The sequence below is a fragment of the Chiloscyllium plagiosum genome, unplaced genomic scaffold (assembly GCF_037043375.1).
Source record: "Chiloscyllium plagiosum isolate Xiang-an unplaced genomic scaffold, Cpla_swu_hap1 HiC_scaffold_4, whole genome shotgun sequence".
NCBI lineage: Eukaryota > Metazoa > Chordata > Chondrichthyes > Orectolobiformes > Hemiscylliidae > Chiloscyllium > Chiloscyllium plagiosum.
The window spans coordinates 110,939,617-110,956,676 of record NW_028270142.1 but is presented as its reverse complement, the minus strand read 5'-3'; the positions used below and the strand labels follow the sequence as shown (position 1 = coordinate 110,956,676).

At 40.7% G+C, this 17,060-nt stretch overlaps 1 protein-coding gene across 1 annotated transcript in view; it reads left to right on the top strand.

Annotated features, from left to right (window-relative positions):
• Nucleotides 1–17,060, top strand: part of tmie (transmembrane inner ear) — a 112,852-nt gene that overhangs the window by 63,591 nt on the left and 32,201 nt on the right. The window contains exon 2 of the mRNA XM_043689394.2: nt 3,082–3,196. Within this exon, the coding sequence (XP_043545329.1) occupies nt 3,082–3,196 (115 nt within the window). The remainder of the gene's footprint in view (nt 1–3,081; nt 3,197–17,060) is intronic.

Genomic DNA, 17,060 nt, shown 5'->3' with positions numbered 1-17,060 from the left:
TCTTAAACTTCCTTACTGCAGTCTTAGCCTCTGTCCTGCATTTGAGGTACTCTTCCAGGTTTCTGTTGCTATTATTATTCAGATTTGCATCATATACCTGCTTTATCTTCTCTATTTTCTCATCAATATCCTTAGTTATCCAGGGTACTCTAGCTTTGGACAGCCCATACTTATTTCTCATGTGTATGTACATAGCTTGCACTCCATTCATCTCTGTTTCTAACTTTTTTCATCCACTTTTTTATCCACTAAAATGCATTTCCAAACAATGTGCTTCAGTTCAACCTTTAGACCCACAAAATCTGCCCTTTTCCAGTCTGGGATCTTAATCATTGACGTTTTAAAATCCTTTTTAACTTAATATTGGACCATAATATATTATTTCCCTAAATTGCTATTTCCCAAAAGCTCCTCCATTCTGACCTTCTCCACTTGGCCTGCCTCATTTCCTAGGACAAAATTCAGAACAGATCCCTCCCTGGTAGGACTGGAAATGTACTGTTCCAGAAAGTTTTCCTGCACACATTGTATGAATTTCTTCTCTTCTGTTCTCCATCTTTTCCCAGTTTACCTTAGAGTAATTGAAGTCACCAATTATCTCATCTCGATGTGTCCTGCAGAATTCCATGATCTGCTGACAAATGCTGTCTTCTATTTCCTCCCCACTACTTTGAGGTCTATAATAAGTACCCAACAAAGTCACTGCTCACATCCTATTAAATTCCTTAAAGAAATATTACCAAACTTTTTAAAAGTAGTAGACTTCAAGGTGCTTTAATTGCACATTTCCTATTCTGTACAGTTAAATTTTAATTCCTGAAACCAAAAATTATACACTAAACTCTACGAACTATGAGGTCGACAATCACACAAACACCTATCACTAGCCTGTCTGCCTATATATATGCTACCTTGTAATGAAGCACCTTTTCAACCTTTAAGCCTAACACTTTGTGCTTTTCATCATTTCTTCAGCCCAAAGGTTCTCTGTTACAAAATGTAGCACTGTTTGTAACACTGTCTAGGCCTCTAATTCCAATTATTGATCTCAAATCTAGCAAAGCAAGGAAGGAAGTTTGATACACATTAAGGACCTGAACATGATATAAAGAGCACAATTTGGAAAATTCAAGCAGTTGCAGGATCTTCAGAAATGTAGTAGTGAAAAGGAAAGTAGCAGGCTTTATTAGGAAAAAGAAAACAATGGTGTAATTGGAAGACACATAACAACAAACCAGCTTAAGTGATGTATTTACTAAAGCAACAGGTTCGATAGCAGTTCATTAGAGCAATTCCATTAATAATAGAACCACAGAAAGAGACATCAGAATAGATGGCCAAAAGTTTGGTCAAAGAGATAGGTTTTAAGAAGCATCCAAAAGGAGATAAAAATGAACACAAAGAATTGTGAGGTAATGCATTTCAGTCAGAAGAATGGAAAGGTACAACATGAACAAAATGGTCGACTTTAATAGGTGTGCTGAAGTATAGAAACCTGAGGGTGCGTAAACACACATGTTTGAAGATGACAGGAACAGTTAAAAAAGCTTTTAAAAAATAAAAGTACAAGATGCTCGTCTATGCTAATAAACGCAAACATAAGGAAGTTATGCTCAGCAGTTATAAAGCTCTGGTTACCTCTCATGATTCTGTATTCAGTTCTAGTCATCCCACTTTAGAAACGAGCTGAAAAATGTGTTGCTGGAAAAGCGCAGCAGGTCAGGCAGCATCCAAGGAGCAGGAAAATCAATGTTTTCAGGCATAAGCCCTTTTCCTAGTTGATTTTAACCTACTGCGAATCCTCTTGCAAGAATACCTTCCTTGAAGAAGCTCTCTTCCTCTCCTAGTTGATTTTATCCTAGAAAGCCTACCAAGGCCTTAGAAAGGGCACAGAAGAGATTTACTAGCATAGAACTGAATGAAAGCCTTCAATTATGTGGAGGTACTACAGAAGCTTGGTTGTTCTGCTAAAAGCAGGGAAGGATAAGTAAGAAGAAATTTGAGAGAGATATTCAAAATCCTGAAGGTTTTCAATAGAATAAACAGGCAGGCAGTGTTTCCGTTGTGGAAAGGTCAATAAACAGTGGACACAGACATAGGATAATTGACATGAGGAAACATTAGAATATTAGTATTTATCTCAATGGGACTAGAATGCAAAGGGAAGGAAATTATCCTTCAGTTTTACAGAGCTTAGAAAGACAAAATCATAATTTCTGAACTCAGTTTTTGATATAGGATTGCAAGAAGAATTGATTAGCCTTGGAATGGGAAACAGAGCAGATTCACCAGAATAATATCAGTTGAAATGTTAAATTGTGGCTTGTGATTCAGATGGCTGAAGGATGATTACTTTAATAGCAGAAATATGTGAAAATTATTTCAGTTGGTGGGGGAATCAGAATAAGGGGCATGATTATGGGCGGCACGGTGGCACAGTGGTTAGCACTGCTGCCTCACAGTGCCAGAGACCCGGGTTCAATTCCCGCCTCAGGCGACTGACTGTGTGGAGTTTGCATGTTCTCCCCGTGTCTGCGTGGGTTTCCTCCGGGTGCTCCGGTTTCCTCCCACAGTCCAAAGATGTGCAGGTCAGGTGAATTGGCCATGCTAAATTGCCAGTAGTGTTAGGTAGGGGGTAAATGTAGGGGTATGAGTGGGTTGCGCTTCGGCGGAGCGGTGTGGACTTGTTGGGCCGAAGGGCCTGTTTCTACACTGTAAGTAATCTAATCTAATCTAATTATTGGAGTTAAGCCATTCTGGAGTGAAATCAGGAAGCACATTTCACAAAATTTTGAGCTTGGTCCTACAAAAGATTATGGATACTCTTGAAATTATCAAATGCTAAGTCAACAGAGCTTTTTGAAACAAGACTATCAAGAGGTAAATGAAATTAAGTCACAAATCAATTAATTGTACATCAGAATATGCTCAAAGGGCTGAATAGCCTACTCCTGTTCCTACATTCCCAGTAAATTTGCACGATATTATGTTAAGTGAATGTAGTTGCGGATCTTCTACATAATATGCTATAGCACATTTTAAAACTTGCAGAAATGTCAGTGACATTCTTTTATTTCACAGTCCACTACAGTTCCTCCAAAGAAACCAGACCCCGTGACATCAGAAACAGTGGTTTTCTGGGGACTGCGACTATGGCAGGTGATCGGAGTCTTCTCCATTTTCGTCTTGGCCGTCAGTAAGTCATTGCAAACAGTTAGCCCTTGTTCTTATCAGTACTCCCAAAATTTGGTCTGTTGGGATGTTAACTGAGGTGAAAAAAATGCCTCTCTGTTTCTTGCTCTCTAGATAAAAGAAATAAAGCAATACTTTTGGAGAACAATTCTCATTGTGAGTGAAATACCGAAATCTTAAAGTTGTATCATATTAATGTTTTGTTGAAGAGGTTTACATTTGCAAAACACTTCTCATAATCTCAGGATATCACAAAGCATTTTACAATTATTTATTTCTAAAAGTGTAACACCTGTTGTAATGTGAGATGTTCAGCTAGCAGAAATGTTATAATTAGATTCCTTACAGTATGGAAACAGGCCCTTCGGCCCAACAAGTCCACACCAACCCTCCGAAGAGTAAGCCATCCAGACCCAGTCAGACTCATTCACCTAGTCTATATTTACCCCTGACTAATACACCTAACCCTATGGGCAATTTAGCATGGCAAATTCACCTGACCTGCACATCTTTGGACTGTGGGAGGAAACCAGAGCACCCGGAGGAAACCCACGCAGACACAGGGAGAATGTGCAAACTCCACACAGACAGTCGTCCGAGGGAATCAAACCCGGGTTCCTGGCACTGTGAGGCAGAAGTGCTAAACACTGAGCCACCATGCCACCATACTACTTTTATGATGGTAATTCAGGGATGAATAAATTCCACTATCATTCAAAATCTATTCATACAATCTTTTAGAGAGGAGACATTGTTCTAATTTAAAGTAAAGCATAAGTACCTATGTTTAACTGGTTGGAATACAGCATCTCCACCCATATTGTAACAGAATGCCAGCTGAGATTACTGTGCTCAGGACCCAGGAGTGGGAATTGAAACCATAACCCTCTGACTCAGTTGTGAGTACTACCAAATGAATGTTGGTGCTTTAGATGGGTGACACAAAGTAAAGTTAAACAAAAATGTTTTATTGATCTTGTGAAAACACTTCACATAGAATTTTCACACTGCAACCTATTGCATATGACAAAAACATCTTGTAAAACTTCTCAGAAAAGAATTATTTAAAAATACTGTGACAGTTTTTCACATGCAGAAGTGTTGGTAGATTTTAAATATGGATAATTAAATGGTACTGCTTTTTGAGAACACAAAACTTGCATATGGAATAAGGATGTCATCAAAAAATCTTCTGATTGCTAACCATTAAAAAGCACAGTTAATCTAAAGCATTATGAATGTAGATTGAAAATGAAAATGCACCCACAAGCCTTCAGCTTTCAAAGAAAGATAATGTATACTAAACATGCCAAGAGAAGATCCTATCTCCCTTGTTAGGTAAGTATAAAATATCTCAAGGCACTGTTTTTTTAAAAAAGACCATCTCTTTCTGGCGTCCAAACCAGCATAATCAAACAAGATAATACCTAGTCTGCACCATTCAAAAATAGGCATTTTAGTCCAAATGGTATAGGCCATGTCCAAGATAAAGTTCTACTATACTTCAATTAACCCTTTCACAGATCCTTCTATAATAAATGCAGAAAATGTTAGAAATATACATAGTGGAAATATAGGAGTCTGAGCGATGTGGCTGCGGCAAGATTTATGACAAAGTGAATGAAATGTCTAGCAAGGTCTATCTCGATGTCAAAATGAGCTTCTTGGGTAAAGCAAGGTAAAATGGAGTCTTTAGGTGGGATGGGGGATGGGGTACTTGGTGAACAGATGGGGCCTGATGTTGATGGTGTCTACTACAAGCTGTATTCCCTGCCATCACTCTGTGTTCTCTGTCATGTAAGTGCCAATAGAAAATGGATGACAATGTCCAGGATGGAAGCAGGAAGTGTCACGTTGATAGGTAGAAGTATGTGATCTATGTATGCAGGATGCTAGGACAGTGGAAACACAAATACGTGAATCAGCCATTTGGGAACATCTGCTACATTGAATTTGCAATCATTTCATCACTCTTTTACTGTACATGTTGAGTGACGGTGCTTAGGGGTCAGATGCTGGTCAAGGATGATTTGTAACATGCCATTATTGTTGGAAATTGAACTTGGACATCTAAAGGTTTTGAAGTTAGCAGTAATGATGTTATGAAAGACTTGAGCAAGAGTGAACTGATGTCTAAAATACTGAGGGAGCCACACAAAATTACTTCATTATCTGTCATATAAGTGTCACAGCACTCGGAGCTGAATATGGTGAGAGGTTGAACATTTATTGTAGATCTGGGATAAGGACAGTGCCAGAGGAGTACTGCAGACACTCCCTTCTCGATGACATTGAGGAGTCACTCAACCAGTACAGCACGTTCACCAAGTTGCTGCACGTGCTGGTCCTGAATGTGAATGAACGATAGAGATGTGCTCTCTTTATCAGAGTACAGCATGTCTTGCTATACTGAGGAAGTGTGTTCAGCATTCATCTGTAAACTCTTCAGAGATCTAAGAACCTCCTCCTTTCCTGTTTTAGGTCTTTTCCATTGAGTTCCACCAAAAAAGAGCCATATCGGACCTAAAACATAAATTCTGTTCCTACCGCCATAGATGGTGCCAGAGCCACTGAGCCGGTCCAGCACTTGCTGCATTTATTTGATCAAGTTATGTTTCTAAATTCTCCAAGATTTATAAATGAGGGTATAAATGGATTAAGACATGAATTTAATGCACATTGTTTAATTGCAAAGCCACAATGTTTTGTTTTTAGCCAGTGGCTTGAGTGAAGCTTTTAAGAAGAACTGTCAGCACATTTATGGATATAATAAAGACAAGGGAATTGTCAGTTTGATTGGGGACTTGATTTTCAAATTAGGATCAGGATCACAATATCTTGATAATTTTATGACAATTTCATCTCATACTCAATTTTCTTTTACCCTTAATCAATCTCTTGTTCTCCGTTAGTGAATTTTAAATGGCTTTCAGTATTCAATCTTGCTCCATCTTCTAGGAACTTTATGTGACTCTTCTTTGGATCTAATACTATCCTTAACTTCTTTGGTTAGCCAGAGTTGTGCCACTTTTCCAATGGTACTCTTTCACTCAAAAATAGTGCATAACTGTTGCAATGCATGTCATCTTTCTTTACATATTAACCATTACCTATCCATTGCCATGCCTTTTAATGAAGTTAAAACCCCTCGTACCTTTGTAGTTTTGGTAATTTCAGATTGGGCTACAGTATTTCACTTCCTATCGCAATGGAGAATTCTATTATGTTATGACCCTCTCACAAGATTAGTCATAATGATGAAAAACAGAACACACTGGAGAAGGTCAACAGGATCTAACAACACCTGTCGAGGCTGAAACAAAGTTAATGTTTCATACGCCAAGTCTTGTATGGTGTGTACATAAAACCATAGAATCAAAGAAACAAAGAGCAGGAGTTGGCATAGGAACAGGAGTAGGAATGGCATGAGGGCAATCTGTAGGTTTGCGGACAATATGAAATTGGTGTGCTGGTAAATAGTGAAGAGAATAGTCTTAGATTACAGGAGGTTATAGACAGTCTGGTCAGATGAGCTGATTGGCAATAAATGAAATTCAATCCAGATAAGTGTGAGGTGAAATTCTCGGGCAGGATTAACAAGGAAGGTAATACATAGAGTTATAGAGTCATAGAGATGTACTGCACGGAAACAGATCTTTATGTCCAACTCGTCCATGCCGACCAGATATCCCAACCCAATCTAGTCCCACCTGCCAGCACCTGGCCCATATCCCTCCAAACCCTTCCTATTCATATACCCATCCAGATGCCTTTTAAATGTTGCAATTGTACCAGCCTCCACCACTTCCTCTGGCAGTTCATTCCATACACAAATCACCCTCTGCGTGAAAAAGTTGCTCCTCAGGTCTCTTTTATATCTTTCCCCTCTCACCCTAAACCTATGCCCTCTAGTTCTGGACTCCCCCACCCCAGAGAAAAAACTTTGTCTATTTATCCTATCCATGCCCCTCATGAGTTTGTAAACCTCTATAAAGTCACTCCCCCAACCTCCGATGCTCCAGGGAACACAACCCCAGCCTATTCAACCTTTCCCTATAGCTCAAATCCTCCAACCCTGGCAACATCCTTGTAAACCTTTTCTGAACCCTTTCAAGTTTCACAACATCTTTCCGATAGGAAGGAGACCAGAATTGCATGCAATATTCCAAAAAGTGGCCTAACCAGTGTCCTGTACAGCCGCAACATGACCTCCCAACTCCTGTACTCAATATTCTGACCAATAAAGGTAAGCATACCAAATACCTTCTTCACTATCCTATCTACCTGCGACTCCATTTCAAGGAGCTATGAACCCGTCTCTTTGTTCAGCAACATTCCCTTGGACCTTATCATTAAGTATATAAGCCCTGCTAAGATTTACTCTCCCAAAATCAGCACCTCACATTTAGCTAAATTAAACTTCATCTGCCACTTCTCAGCCCACTGGCCCATCTGATCAAGATCCGGTTGTAATCTGAGGTAACGTTCTTCGCTGTCCACTACACTTTGGTGTCAACTGCAAACCTACTAACTATATCTCTTATGCTCACATCCAAATCATTTATATAAATGACAAAAAGTAGAGGACCCAGCACTGACCCTTGTGGCGCTCCACTGGTCACAGGCCTCCAGTCTGAAAAACAACCCTCCACCACCACCTTCTGTCTTCTATCTTTGAGCCAGTTCTGTATCCAAATGGCTAGTTCTCCCTGTATTCCATGATATCTAACCTTGCTAACCAGTCTCTAATGGGGAACCTTGTTGAACGTCTTAATGAAGTCCATATAGATCATATCTACTGCTCTGCCCTCATCAATCCTTTTTGTTACTTCTTCAAAAAACTCAATCAAGTTTGTAAGACATGATTTCCCATGCACAAAGCCACGTTGACTATCCCTAATCAGTCCTTGCCTTTCCAAATACATGTACATCCTGTCCCTCAAGATTCCCTCCACCAACTTGCTCACTAATGACATCAGGCTCACTGGTCTCTAGTTCCCTGGCTCATCCTTACCACCCTTCTTAAACAGTGGCACCAGATTAGCCAACCTCCAGTCTTCCGGCACCTCACCTGTGACTATCAATGATACAAATATCTCAGCAAGAGGCCCAGCAATCACTTCCCTAGCTTCCCACAGAGTTCTAGGGTACACCTGATCAGATCCTGGGGATGTATCCACTTTTATGCATTTCAAGACATCCAGCACTTTCTCCTCTGTAATATGGACATTTTTCAAAATGTCACCATCTATTTCCCTACATTCTATGTCCTCCATATCCTTTTCCACAGTAAATACTGATGCAAAATACCTGTTTAGTATCTCCCCCATCTCCTGCGGATCTTTGAGGGGCCCTATTCTCTCCCTAGTTACCCTTTCATGATGAACCATCGGACCCTTGCGAGCATCAAAAATCAGGAGGCAACTGTCCACTGGTCCCTTAGTGTAGTAGAACAGATACATAAGGCAGTTTATCCAATATGGGATAATAGCCATTATTAGCCAAGACATCAAGTTTAAAAGTAAAGTGGTTATGTTGGAATTGTATGAAACTTTGGTTTGACCACAGCTCAAGTACCATGCATAGTTCTGAAATTCACACTATAGGAAGGATGCGATGGTACTGGAAAGGGTGCAGTGGAGATTTACCAGGACATTGCCTGGGCTGGAGAGTTTTACTTATGAAGAGAGTTTACATAGTCTACGAATGTTTTCCTTGGAGCAGAGAAGGCCAACTGGGTATAGATTAATAAAATTATGGGGGCATAGAGAGGAGTTGAAGAAATCTTTCCCCTATGTGGAGTGATTAATGACCAAGGAGCATAGATTTACAGAAAGGGGCAGAAGGTTAGATGGGATGTGAGGAAATGTGTTTCACTCAGAGGGTGGTCTGGTTGGGAATCTGGAACTTGCTACCTGATTGGTAGAGGCAAACACCCACAAAACATTTAAGAAGTATTTGGATGTGCAGTTGTAATGCCAAGGCATAAACAGCTGTGGGCCAATTGCAGGAAAATGGGATTCGAATAGTTAGGTCCTTATTTTTTGACCAGCGCAGACTTGAATTCTGAAGGACACATTGGCTGTGCTGTAGTAGACCTCTATAACTTGATGAGTCTGAGGAGGCCAGTCAGCCCTTTGAGCATCCTCCACTGTTCAATATAAACAAGGCTGATTACCCAACTCAGTACATTTTTCCCACTTTCCAGTCCCCACCCCCATACACTTTGATCCCTTTAGCCCTGGAAACTATGTCTAAATCCTTGAAAAGGTTCAGTATTTTGGCCTCAACCACTTTCCATAACACAGAATTTTGCAGGCTCACCATTCTTTGGGCAAAGATATTTCTTTTCATCCCAGTTTTAAATGACCTACCCTGTATCCTTAGAATATGACCCTGATTCTTCTTCATATCTGATTATCATTTAACTCTCTTCTCATTGCTCAAACTCAAATCTAATATAGCCAATTTCTAGTGAGTTCTTCAATGTAGTGGCCAGATCTTTGTGCACTTCCATACCCCTCTATATCCCTTTGTAGCTTCCTTATATCCTCTTCACAGCATGTCTTTCTATATATACTGATGTCACCAGCAAATTAAGCAACTATCTTTGATCCATTCATCTAAATAATTTATAAACATTTCAAGAGTTGGCCATCAGCGCTAGACCCTGTGGCATGCCACTCAGTCCATCTTGTCAACCAGAAGTGACCCATTTATGCCTACTCTTCCATTCTTCATTCCATACCAATATGTTACTCCTATATCATGAGCTCTTTTTTCTTGAAGTAACTGATGATATGACACCTTGTCACATGCAGGTACACTTACAAATTTTAAAAGACATTTGGACAGGTACATGGGTGGGAAAGGTTTAGAGGGATATGGGCCAAATGCAGGCAAGTAGGACTAGTTTAGTTTTGGGAAACTGGGTCGACATGAACTAGTTGGACTGAAGGGTCGGTTTCCATGCATTTTGAATCTATGACTCTATACTACATCTATAGGCTCCCCTATGTCCACAGTGCATGTTACTCTTTCAAAGAATTCCCTTCCTTAGGGTCACCAGACCCAAAACATTTACTCCGATTTCTCTTCACAGATGCTGTCAGACCTGCTGAGCTTTTCTAACAACCTATGTTCTTGTTCCTGACTCCTTATTAGTTTTGTTGGCATTTCAGTTCAAGCTAACTACTTTCTTTTTTTTTGAATACTGCTGCAAATTCATCATTCCACACGTCAGTCATTTCTTTATAATCATTGACAACATCACCATTTTCAGTATTCAAGGGGCCTATTTTGATCTGATTATCCTCCTTTTCCCAAAAAAAAGTGTTGGCTTTAATATTCTTTACAAGTTTATTTTCATTCTTCCTTGGAGTTCTTACTATCTGTCATGCCTTGTTCCTTTATGATTCAACAGACCTACAGTGTGGAAACGGGTTTCAGCCCAACCAGTCCACACCGACCCTCTGAAGAGTAACCCACCCAGACCCATTTCCCTCTGACTAATGCACCTAACACTGTGGGTAATTCACCTGACGTGCACATCTTTGGACTGTGGAAGGAAACCCACACAGACACGGGGAGAATGTGCAAACTCCACACAGACAGTCACCCGAGGCTGGGAACGACCCTGGGACCCTGGTGCTGTGAGGCAGCAGTGCTAATTACTGAGCCACCATGTGCTCCATTTTGTATCTATGTAAACCAGGGCCGGGTTTTGTGGGGAATCGCAATCATATGAAGATTATCACTCTAGCCCCTTTCTCTTTTTTTAAGAGAGCTCCGCATTTCTGCATCAGAAATACAGAGCAATATCTAACAGTTCTTTCATAGTATAGAACAGACCGAGGAAGACAAATCACACCCTCTTTTCACAGTAGTCAACTGCCATATTCTGAAACATGTAGGCCCTGACAGCCATTTTGGCAACTGCTATCAAAGGGTAAATCTGTAAGGTAAGTGCAATGTAAGGGTGCTGGCAAGGTTAGGTGCTAGATGTAGTGTAAAGAGTGCCAGCAGGTATAGTACCAGATAAGTAAGGTGTCAACTGCACAGAGGTTAGATTGCACAGTACGTAGGATACCAGATGGGCACGGTGCCAGGGAAGTGTGTGCCAACTAGGTAGAGTGCTAGTTGTGGTGGAAAAATGATGGAGAAATCGGGTTCACTGGTTGGTGGGGAGAGTTGGGATTGGGTACAGAGAGTGTTCATGTTTGGCAGTGGGCTTGTGGGGGGGGGCGGGAGGGGGGTTTCAGGTTAGATCATGTGGACTGGGGGAAGGGTTCAGGTCATGCCTGGTTAGCCTGGTGGCAGGATTCAGGACAGATCTAGTAATGACAGGGTTTGGTCTGATGTGATGGGGGAGGGATTCGAGTGCAGTTTGGGACAGGGAGTGGATGGGGATTGTGTGTGTGTGTGTTTGAGTGTAGGTGTAAGCATGTTTCTGTGTGTGTGTGCAAGTGAGTGTGTGAGTGGTGGAGTGAGGTGGGTGTAGTGTTCGGGTGGTGGGTTTGGTATTGGGTCATGGGGCAGGATCTGTTGGTCAGGTGCTGGGTGAAAGGTTGTTGGGTCCTGAGGGTGGGGGTGTGAGTTTGGTGGTGCTGGGTCCCAGGGAGTGGATGTTGTCATCTGAGAAAGAAGTGTGGGACGTTAGATCCCAAGATGTCAGGTCAGGGTCTTGGGTTGGGAGGTGGGAGGTGAGTTAGATAAGTGTGGGGTCAGTTTAGTAACTGTATAGGAGTTAGACTATATATTTAACAGTCTAACTTTTCTTGAGTAACTACTTACTTAATTTCATTGGAACTATTTAAAGTATCTGCTTTTTACGGAGCTGTTCATACAGTTCAAGGCACACTGCAGTTACCCAGTGGAAAATTCAATTAGCTGGACAATTTCTTCTGAGTCTGCTAATAAAGGAGATTCCACAGGGTCCCGATACATAACTCCTGTCAACAGCCACAAAATGGCCAGAAGAAATCTGCCTCTACTTCAATTACTTAATGATGTCTCAGATCTTTTTTATTGTCCATGGTAGTTTCTTTTAGAAAGTACAGCTTTTGGCCCTTAGCTTTACGAACTATTACTGTATCACACTAAAGATTTTTTTTTTAACAGCTTTAGTAACTGTTTCCAATTTCTTCCTTTCAAATGGGACATGAAACATAATCATTTATTGTTTGTTGCAAGATAAGCGTTCACACACGATCGAGCTGTTAATAAAAATCTAGCTTATTTGAGCCATTATATAAATGCCAGCTCATTCTTTTTCTTTCTTTGGCTCTAATTCATTTATTGTCCTTGACAAGTTATGATTCTATAGATGTAGACATGGATCAAAAATACAACCTGTGGCATGTTTCTTTCTCTCTTTTTCTAATCTTTTACTAATGTAGAGCCTTTCATTATGACAGCAGAATAAATTCATGATGGCATGATACCATTAGAGACAAGGTCTGGGTAGCTGATGGGTTTTTTTTTCAAAGTACGATGAGTCCTGTTCATAGTTACTCTGCATCCTTGAGTACAACAGTGCCCAAGCAACAGCATTCCAGGGAACTATCGAGGGAGTTTGTAAACTTTCTAACTAATTCCTGGCGGATGCCATTTCTATTTTAACACCTGGGCTGCCAAGTTGATGTGCACAGCTATTTTCTAGTAAATTCATATCATGACAGAAGCACTGTGGAGTATTGTGGTTCAGGCAAACTCATCAAATCCATGGGCATCATTTGTGGTCTGTCTGAAATTCCTTCTTCAGTTTTTACTCTCTCTGAAGTGTTTGATGGGACAGGAGAGAGGGGGATATATACCAGTTAACTCAAACTGTTCCTGATTTTTTTTTATTCATTCATGGGCTGAGGGCATCGTTGGCTGGGCCAATATTTATTGCCCATTCCTAATTGCCCAGAGGGCAGTTAAAAGTCAACCACATTGCTGTGGGTCTGGAGTCACATGTAGGCCAGATCAGGTAAGGATGACACTTTCCCTCTGTAAAGGACATTGGTGAACCAGATGGTTTTCTCCAACGATCATAGCCATCGTTAGACTCTTAATTCCAGATTGTTTTGAAGTAAAATCTCACTACTTGCCTTGGTGGGAATCAAACCCAGGTCCCCAAGACATTTGAACCGGGGTCCATAGAATAGCAATCCACTGCCAATACCAGTAGGCCATTTCCTCCCCATTTAGGAATCTTTAGTGGGCTAACATAGAGGCATTATTGTCCTCTGGTTTCAAATCCAACCTGCTCCAGGCTGTGTCACCACAGGCTGACCAGTTTTGATGAAACAGATTGAGAAGGATTATTGTGTTGTCTGGTCCAAGCCCTGTTTATCCTGGGCTATGGTGATTAATGGGACATATGTGAGCTGATTAACAGCATCCAGCCCATTCTTCACCTCATCTGGGTGATCCTCCCTTACCTAATCCCCTCCTACTTTCCAACTCCATTTATTGGATCTTTGAAGAAGTAGAATTATACTATGGTTTTTGTTCGATTGAACTTTGAAGAATGTCAGCGCTACTTTTTAGATTGTCGTCCTATCTCGCTGATTGTCCCACAAGCCTTGCAGATATAATCGCTTCAGAAAGAAATCACTGTTGGCATCTCCCTACTCTCTCAGATATTAGGTTAGAGGAATCAATCTGTGCTCAGGACTCCTCATTACATTCATCTGCCAAAGAATCAGATCAGACTTTGTCCAGGTGGCAGGATGTTTGGGTCAAACTCTTGCACTTAATAACAGATCCTGAGCCTTGATTTGCTGGCAGAAACAATATTAATCATAGCATGTGTTGCAAGAATAGTTCTAATTAATGCCTCCTCATCTGTGGTTCGTTCAAAATCAGCAACTCACACAGAGTGGACTTTAGTACATTCAGGGTAAGAGCTCCAAGATCTTGGTATTTTCCGTGATAGAAAAACGATAATTTTGTTTAGGTAAAAAAACATGTTTTTATTTTTCAGATGTGACAACTTGTATCCTAAAGCAAATCTTGGGAATATAGGGCATGTGTCACCCAGACACGACTGCACTAATGTAAAGCACTTTGAACATAGCAACAGGAGTAGGCTATTCAGCCATTCAAACATGTCCCACCCTTCAATCTGATAATACTCATCTGCACCTCAACGCTGCTTAACAAGCTTTGTTTCACATCCGTTAATGCTAAGTGTCAGCTGCCTGGCTTAAGTCAGACAGTTATTAAGACCTACACCAGAATTTTCAACTGAAGAATCTAGGCTAATAATGCAGGTTGAAGGGTCTGTCTTTCAGATGAGATGTTAAACTGATTGCTTTTATGTTCTGTATGTTTATTTATAAATCTAGTAGCACATGCCTTTTTACCAACTTTATCAAGTTGCCATTTTCAATGATTTGGGGTATTTTGACGGGATATGTTTTGGGCTGGAGGAATGGTTGTAATTGAATTCCCTGGGTTCGGGATTGGAACTTTGTTTTTCCTGATAAATACTTGCAACTTGAGGATTGTCTAGCTCAGTTGGTAGGACAGCTGGTTTGCGATGCAAAGTGATGCCATCAGTGTGGGTTGAATTCCTGTACTGACTGAGGTTACCATGAAGGGGTTTCCATCTCAACCTCTCACCTCACCTGAGGCATGGTCACCTTTATAATGAAAGAATAGCCCCGTCGTCTGGTAAGACTATGGTGACTTTACAGGACTTTATAACCTGGTTGCAGGAAGATCCTGACTGGGAGTTAAATGACCAAATCTAATTAATATTCCAGAAAGATAGATAAGCAAGAGGTGGAGTTACTTTATTGGTTAAGGATGATATCAAGGTTGTATTAAGAAATGGTATTGGCACTAGAGATCAAAATGTTGAATCCGCCTGCGTGGAAATAAACAGAATGGAAGAAATACGTTAGTAGGAGTAATTTATGGCCCCTGAGCAGTACTTCCAAAGTAGGCATATTATAAACAAGGAAATAATGAGGGCTTGTGAGAAGAGCACAATAGTAATTATGGGTTATTTGAATATGCATATGGTCTGGATTAATCAGCTTGGCAAGGATAGTCTCAAAGAAATGTTCATAAAGTCTATGAGGAATTGTTTCTTATAGCAGTATGTTATGGAACCAACCAGAGAACCAATTACTTTAGTTCTGGTATTATGTAACAAGGAAGGATTGATAAATGGTGTTGTAGTTCAGGATCCTCTTGGAAGGAGTGATCACAACATGCTACAGTTTGAAATTCAGATTGAGAGGGTGAAGAGAGTCACATGTGAGAGTTTTGACATTGTTAATTATGCAGGCCTGAGGAAGTAGTTGGCCCAAGTGGACTGGGCAAAAATATTAATTTTCCATTTGGTCTTGAGGAAGGGAAATTCTTTCAAGGTTCGTTCTTTTGCTGTTCTTGACAACATCTGTCTCTGAGCCAATAAATACTTCTGTAGGTTGCATATGCTTTCAAAAGTTTACTTGAGCCAGATTTACCAAAACATTAGTTGACTGTAATGTTTCATGAAGAGTTACACAGAAAATATGGACAGGAGTAGCTGATTCAACTCTTCGAGCCTGCTTCACCATTCAATATGATCATGGCTGATCATCCAGCTCAGGATCCTCTTCCTGCTTTCTCCCGCGTACCCTCGGATCTCTTTATGATCCAAGCACTATACCTAATTCCTTCTTGAAAACATGTAATGATTTGGCCACAATCTCTTTCTGCGGCAGAGAATTCCATAGGCTGACCACTCTCCGGGTGCAGACATTTCTCCCCATTTCAGGCCTAAATGGCCTGTCGTGGATCCTTAGAATGTGACCCTGGTTCTGGCTTGGATATCAGGAGCATCCTTTTTGCATTGGCTCTGTTTGAGACTGTTAGAGTTTTATAGGTTTCAATGTGGTCCCTTCTCATTCTTCTGAACTCCAATGAAAATAGTCCTAACAGATCCAGCTTTGTTTCATACCATCCCAGATATCAGTCTGGTGGCTTCCAGCTATTCCAAATGATTCCTCCAAGTGTCTGTTTGCCGGCATGTCATCAACATACATTACACCATTAGTAACATTGACTGCTGCCTGGTTAATTAGCCTCTGGAAAGTGGACAGAGCATATGGCATCACTCAGCATTGTTTAGTGTAACAAAGACCAGTAGTCCTTTAGATTAGGCTGTCCAGGAAACCTGCTTGTAATGCTTGAGCAGATCTGTTTGTACTGGCACTTCTAACCTCATCCTCCAGGTAAGGAATTGGGACAGAGGAGTTTGCCCTGGTTATTGCATTAACCTTTCTGTGGTTCATAAAAATACTGATTGAACCATGACTGTTGAACTCCAAGTACTTTGATTACTTTTGTTCAGATGGTTTTCTAACATGTATAGAATGTTTGCTTTTCAACTCGGTTGGTTTGTTGGGATCTCGGTAATAATAATGCCTTTTTGTGGGATTGGAATGCCCTACATGATGTCATATATGAGAAAGATTGCTCAGCCTGAAATCTTCTCCCTACAGACCTCTTTAAATACTGTGAGTGGCCTTGTCAGTCCCCTTGCTTTTCTGTATCTATGTATGTGAGCATGATGCCAAATCTCTCTATAAATTTCCTTTTAGCTAAACACCCTCACTTTCCCCTTCATTCTCCTCTCTCCTTGCTGCTGACAGACCTGTGCTTGTTTATCCTCTTTCACAGCTGTAGTATTGTTTCAGCAATGTGATGTGACATATTACACTTCTCCTGTGGTCTGCACTATCAATCAAATAATTCACCTCACCAATCCTCCTGGCTCTTCTAAATGGACCAAAGAACTTTCAGTGGTTCATGCTGTCAAAGTAGTAACACTAACAACATTCCCCTGATTGAAGTGTTCAAGTTTCAGCCTATTCATTCACTCA